This window comes from Penaeus japonicus, unplaced genomic scaffold (assembly GCF_977035675.1).
Source record: "Penaeus japonicus unplaced genomic scaffold, GWHDUDI00000001_assembly GWHDUDI00000002, whole genome shotgun sequence".
NCBI lineage: Eukaryota > Metazoa > Arthropoda > Malacostraca > Decapoda > Penaeidae > Penaeus > Penaeus japonicus.
In genome coordinates, this window is record NW_028234404.1 from 13,964,030 (window position 1) to 13,971,529 (window position 7,500).

The window sequence follows — 7,500 nt, forward strand, 5'->3', positions numbered from 1 at the left end:
AAGGAAAAAGAATGAGAGAGGGTAAGAGAGAGAGAGAGAACGTGAGAGAGAGAGAGAGAGAGAGAGAGAGAGAGAGAGAGAGAGAGAGAGAGAGAGAGAGAGAGAGAGAGAGAGAGAGAGAGAGAGAGAGAGCGAGAGAGAGAGAGAATGTACCAGTGTAGAAACGATGAGAAAAGAGACAAGCGTGACGGTATGTCCAACAGAAGTGAAAGGTAAAAAATACATAAAGATTTAAAAAAATAATAATAAATAAACGAATAAAATAAACACACACACATAAATAACAGAAAGGGATCAAAAGAACGAAGAAGACAAAAAAAAAAAAAAAAAAAAGAAGCGAAAGAGAACCAACATAAAAGAAGAAACCTAAGGATTTCTCAACATGGCGAATGGATGGGCGGAAATGGGGAGAGATTGTGAATGGTGAATGGTGAATGGTGAACGGTGAACGATGAATGGTGAATGGCCGAGTGGGGTGGAGGTTGGGGTGGGGGTGGGGGGAGGGCAGAAGAAAGTGAGAAGACACGACGGGAGGGAAAAGGCGACTGTCAGAGGAAAAGGGGATGGGCCTATACAAAGAGAATGATACTGTAATGTTGGTAGTATAAAATGGTCCTATACAATGCAATATGATACAACATCAAACGATACTATAAAAACAATAAAACATATCGATAAATATTTATGTATACATGTTGAGAACGAAAGTGATAGAGAGATAGAGATAGAGATAGAGAGAGATAGAGATAGATAGAGATAGATAGATAGGCAGACAGAGAGAGATATAGAGAGAGATAGAGATAGAGATAGAGATAGAGATAGAGATAGAGATAGATAGAGAGAGAGAAATGAGCGGGAGAGGGAGAAATGAGAGAGAGAGAATGAACCACGATAAGGGGAAAAATAGTGCTATGATTGAGCCAAGGTATATTGTGGAACATAACTTGCGGAAAGAAATAGAGCCTGAATGAGGTGGGGGAAGAAATGTGTTATTGTTGAAAGACTGCGTTATTGCCGAGAAATGGGGCGTTGCAATGGAAAAATATTGCGTAACAAGAGAGAAACGGGCAGATACATTTTGTGTAATGGGTTGAATAGCCTATTTCACAAAGAAAGTGTTGGCTACTTTGAAAGATTGTGTGTATTGTGGGAAACATATACATGGAGGATGATAGATTTTTTAAGTAAATATGTACGTACACGTTGTATATATGGGAAATGTAAATATTTTATCTCCGTGAGAAAAACGTCATGTTAACCGATTTAAATACCATGTCAAAAGAGGAAAAAATATATACTGAATGGATAAGCTTCACTTGTCCGACATGCAATGTTATAAGAAAAAGCGAATACACTGAACAACAGGACACATTTATCAAAATAAAATGATAAAGGGTTAAATCATGTACGGTGCCTGATGAACACTACACCTTTATCAGAATAAAATGATAAGTGACAAATGGTTAAATCATGTACGGTGTTGGGAAACTTGATTAATGTGTGACGGGGGATGCGTGATGAGATAATCTAACGTGTGGAAATAAAAAACACAGTAAATGGTGTATTGGTGGTCCGTAAATGCACACCATTATTATTATTTTTTTGATCGAGAATTAAAACTTTTCTTTTCTTTTCTTTTTCATATATGAATCAAAACCAAAGCTACTGATTTGAAGAAAAAAAATGCTTAAAAACGAAATTAAAATTCAGAGAATATGCATACAAAGGCACGAGTTTCAAGAAGCATAAAAAGCGAGCGCACCAATCCAGTGTTTACTTTCGTGTGCCTGAACATGTGCGTGAACCCGTGCTTGCGCTTGTATTCATCTGGGCTCATAATTTATGAACTGAATAATGAGGTACTGGATCAAGTCTCACAAACAGCAGACAGTTTTCTCAACATCGTTAGTAATATTCACTTGCACTTAGTCACGGAAATGAATGATGGGGGAAATACTAAAATGCGCCGTTTTATTTCATTTTGGTTTGGAGTACAAGTGATAATGATAATATATGGACAGCATAGAGTAATAACGCATGGTTAATAACTATTCAAATGACAGACTGATAAGACAGTCTCTACAGAAGCACTTAGAATATATATATATATATTGATACATACCTATTGTAATAAAATAGAGGCATGTCGACACTCTGAACCATTCTAACTTTGCGGGGTCTACGAGCCGCACGCAACACTTAGCATTCGTTTATGTTTCACACTATTATTTCACGGTCTTAGAACAGTGTATCACCATGGTCTTGTCACTATCACATCCACAACACTTTTTCAATTGTCACTTCGAGGCACTGTCGTTATGTTCCCAATTCCTCCACGAGAAAAACGCGATTAAATCCACAATACTTCGTTCACCAAAACAAATATTGCGAAGCAGGCAGCACAGTCACCTGGGACGGAGAGATAGACCTGAGTAAAGCTAGTCCTGTGTTGCTTTGAGTTCTGCACATGTACGAGACAGCACCACAGCGCACCTCCACCACAGTTCCACACCACAGATCCACTACAACTGTAAGTGTGTTAACACTAGCCCAGCCACACTGCCAGCGAAAGTCTACCTCACAAGCGGATGGCCTTGGCGTAGCTTTCCCACCCTCTAACTTTTACTTTCTCTTCGTATGGACGTAGCACTGCATGCACACGGGTTCTACATATATTAAACTACAATATGGAATACACTTACCTTATAAAACTACTGTACAAAAGCAGAAAATTGGTATATGATAAAGCTTCTGTGTTTACAACGCCATGTCTGCGATCGTATAAAACACAACAATCGTCAGCCAATCGCCAACCACGGGGGGAGGAGCCTGTGCACGATGCCTTGTGTCGCCACTCGTATTTCACTTCATTCATTTGTTATTGACGTACAAGCATTTTAATATGTTGTGATTGATGAATGCATAGGCTTTGGATGTTACCTGGATATTATATAAACTGTTGTGCAGTGTGACATGCAGGAAACGATGTCCAGAGCGGAGCTAGGGAAATAAGGAAGAGTTTGAATGGAGGTGATAAGTTTATCACGAAATCCACAATTGGACTCTTTATCTCAGGCTTCAATGGACCTTATTTGAATAATAATTGGTAATAAATCCCATATCATCATGTGAATATTCATGGCACCATGCATCCCTCCGAATAAATAGTATAATCAACATGTGTTTCCGAAGACCCATTAACGAGTAGTCTGCTATGATTACACCCAATGTTTGTGGACTTTGCATGTGTCGAGGCAGCTGTTTGCAACCTGGCGGGAGCAGCCGTAGTTACCTCACGTAATATCGATCTACCTTTCCTGCGTATGTTAGATCCATCCGCCTGGCATTGTTCACTGCGGACATGGTCAACAGCTGCGCCTCCTGACTCATGGCATCAGCGAGGCTAAAGCCTTTTCATATGATTACTCAACCAGAGTGCATTATTTCGTGTTTTATCGATCATTGGCACCTTTGCCTACGGACAGTTGTTATGTCTGTGTTTTTCATAACCTTTGTACTGTACGTTTTGCAGTTTGTTGAAAAAAATCGTGTTTATGTCATTGTGATAAATCGGAGCAGAAACACAAACATTGGTCGAACAATTGATTTTTCAGTATATTATTTATCTAATAAGTAATCGTTACCATAAGAAGCCGTGTTTATTTATATATGTTTATTTACAAATTTCCTTTCCAATTATTAAAACAAAAAAGTATAGATTTTTTTTCAACCATTAGAAACATTTCATTTGGATTATGAAAGTTCCTTTTCGAAATCGCTCGGTGTCGGATCCTCGCTCGCTTCCCCTCTCCCCTTCCTTCTTTCACTTTTATCACCCCCGTTTCCCTTCCTCTCTCCCCACTCCTTCACTTCTCCCTTCACTCTTGTACCCAAAGCCCATATTTCTCGTTGTTTACCGAGCCTCTCCTTTACTTTCACTTCTCACCCTCCCTCTCACTTTCTACCTTCACTACTCCCTCGCCTCGCCTCTCTCTCTCTCACCCTTCACCCACCTCCACTGTTTTCCCTTTCACTCTTTATGCTGTCTTCTTAACAGTTCCTTTTTAGACGTCTGTCGCACTACTACTTTTGGGTTTTCTTTTATTTTTATTGATTGCGTTATTATTATCATCTCTTACTGTTTCCTTCACGGTATTTTCCACTTTTTCTGTCGCTTTCCCCGCTGGTTCTTATTAAAATTTACAACTTTAATCCTACAGCATCGCGTATTCTTCTTCTTTTGCTTGTAATATCTGGCTATGAGTGAAAATTTGCCCAATCTCTTCAATTCATATGTCAAATGTTTAATTATCATCAAGCTTCCCATTTTTTTTAATCCCTAAAATCAAGAAGGTTCTCTCATCTAATTAATCGCCTATCGAAGTTCCTTGACCATCCATCAAAATATAACTAACAAAAGTCCCCAAAAGTCCCCCAAATTTCTCCCCAAAATACAAGCCATCCCCTATGATATCTACTGCATATCATCTTCCACGCGATCGACATTGCAGGCATAAGGAAAACGAAAGTACACGGTGAATGTTGCACCACCGGAAGAGCTGTACCTAAATCGCAAGAGAGAGAGAGAGGAAAGTATTGTTGTCTTGTTTATGTCTCTCGATGTGTTTATGTGTATCTTTGTGCTGTGGGCAATTTTATGCGACCGTGTATTTATTCGTGCTTGGTACAGTATGAATCAGTTTGTTTGCTTGTATTTGCATTGTGTTTACTTCTTGTGTTCACGTGTGTGTTCATGTTTATCCTATTGATGCATAATATGCATACATATACTCTATATATCTCATATTTCTTTTATAATCGTGACATTAGACAGAATATAACACCTAGGAGAGAAAGAATGATACAAGGTAAATCCTAAACTTAAACAATGAGCGAAAGAAAGAGAAAGTGAAATTACTTCAAGAAAATGGAAACAAAAAGAGAGGGAAAGGAGAGGGGGTGATAAAAGGATCGTGGGAGAGGTTAATAACAAAGAAAATTTAAGAAGAAGAGAGACGAAAGACAAAGAGAAAATCCCGAAAGGACTTGCTGATTTACAGAAACTCAAGTGGACGTCACACCGATAAAATCTTCAGTGTATTAAAAAAGAAGAAGATAGAAACGCTTAAAATAACGTTATTTTTAAGGTTTGGGATAATGGCATTATTTATATGATATAGACTTATTGGTATTGATCCATCACTATATGAAAGCTGCATTGTTGAATATGCGTTTAGTGAGAGTATAGGCGTATATTAAGGGAAAATTGTATTCCATTCTGCTGACGTAGCATATTACTGAAGCAGTGCCGAAAGAAAGGAGGAGAGAGAGTATTTGATTCTTTCATTTATTTCACGAGGTGTTCTGGTACTCTTTATTTGAAGACATGTTTCGATAGCATTTCATATATCACGGTGAATGAAGAATTAATTTCATAGCATCATTTACAACAGATTAGAAAGGAATGTTGATTAGATCAATTAGGGTTAGAGTGAAAAGACACTTAATAAGATATAACTCCTTACAATCGTCTAACGAAAATGGAAAAAGAGCGAAATTCCCAACTGAAGACCAAACTATGAAAATGACCTTGAGACGAAGCCTTAGGAAAAGGGGCGGAGAGAAGAGGTCATACAAGGTGAGAGTTGAGTATTTCGAGTCAGGGGGCAGGGAGGGAGGGAGGAACGGGGGAGAGGGTCAAGAATGAAGTAACATGTCTTGCTTAATTCTTACTTTTTTATCTTTATCCTATCAATGTTATTATTGCAGTTCCTTGAGCAAAGAGAAGAGGTGAGTGATTATCAAGGCTCGTGATATTATACGATTATTTTCAAATTTACTTTCACAATCGAAATTAAGAGTAAAGAAATGAGATAATGTAACACAGGGATCGTGATAGAAGCAAACCGCAACAGTGCTTCTTTGACTTGGCTTTCTGACTCTGTCTTCTCATTTCAACCGTTGTGCTGACATGCGCTTGATTAAAAAAAAAAATCTTTGGGTCAGGAAATATGACACAAAGATAAGGTGGTGCTTCCGATACAGATCTAAACTACAACAAATACCCACAAATTCTCTTGTTAGTTACCTGGATATTCAACTAAGAAGTTATGGCTAATGTGTATGGAGTTAGTAATCCTCTTTATGGATAAACCTTTTATAGGGAAGTGTAGCAAACTGACTTAGTTTTGCGTTCGCTGCATGTTTGTTTTTTGGATTGAGTAGATTCGAATTCTTGCCATGGAAGGTATAAATTTGAGAAAGAAAATAAATTGACAATATACACAAATATGGCAAAGGGGAGAAATGTGACAAAGAGGATGGTAACTAAATAAGGAATTAGAGGATAACTATGATAGCAATACCAATAATGATGGTAGTAATAGTAATAGTAATGATGAGGATAAAAACGTTGATGACAATGATGATAATGATCACAATGATAATAAAATAGTAGAAGCAATAGTGAAGATAACGATGATAACAAAATTCACGATAAAACATCAATGCAAAACTTCAAGAATTCGCAGATAAAACGGGCTCTAAATTCTTTTCAGAAGTTCGCCACCATAACTACGAAAGGTATTCGCTACACATTCCACTAAAAGATAGGAAGGGCATTTGCAAAAAGAAAAAAAAAAAAAAAAAATCTATATCGAGACTTGACTTGAAATCCAGTCTGAAAAGAGGACATTTTCGTCATATTTTTAAAATCTATCATCTTTATCACTTTATTTATTATCAGTATCATCACCGTCATCTTCATCATCCATACCTTGAAATCATTTTATGTTCTGTCATTAAGAATAATATCATTATCATCATCATCACCATTGTTATTATTATCATTATTATTATTATTATCATCATCATTATTATTATTATTATTATTATTATTATTATTACTGTTATTAATATTATAATTATTATCATCATTATTATTGTTATCCTCATCATCATTAATATTATTGTTATTATCATTATTATTATACTTACGATAATGATGATAATGTATATTTTTATCATTACATTATCATTAGTATCTTTATCATCATTATTATATTATTTTTGTTATTATCATTGTTATTACCATTATCATCATCATTAATATAATTTTTGATAATCTCTATTATCATTGTTATTATTATTATTATTATTATTATTATCATTATTATTATTATTATTATTATTATTATTATTATTATTATCATTATTATTATTATTGTCATTATTATTATCATTATTGTTATCCTTTACATTATTGTTACCATCCTTATTACTATCATCTTTATTATCATTATCATTATTATCATTATCATTATTTTTATTATTGTTTTTATTATTGTTATGACCATTATAATCATCATTGATCTTACTATTAATATTTTCATGATAATCATCATTGTCATTATTATTGTTATTATTATTATTATTGTTATTATTATTGTTATTATTATTGTTATTATTATCATTATCATTATTATTATTACCATTATTATT

At 35.4% G+C, this 7,500-nt stretch overlaps 1 protein-coding gene across 6 annotated transcripts in view; it reads right to left on the reverse strand.

The window, feature by feature from the left end:
* Nucleotides 1-2,890, reverse strand: part of LOC122247116 (uncharacterized) — a 35,896-nt gene extending 33,006 nt beyond the window's left edge. For 3 of the 6 annotated variants that reach the window (XM_043006126.2, XM_043006125.2, XM_043006128.1), the window contains exon 1: nt 2,703-2,890. In XM_043006126.2, the coding sequence (XP_042862060.1) occupies nt 2,703-2,875 (173 nt within the window). In that variant the 5' untranslated portion in view covers nt 2,876-2,890. Of the gene's footprint in view, nt 1-2,122; nt 2,576-2,702 lie in introns of those variants that run through there. The other 3 variants (XM_086547770.1, XM_043006129.2, XM_086547785.1) reach the window with 3 other exon arrangements.
* Nucleotides 2,891-7,500: the final 4,610 nt, after the last annotated feature.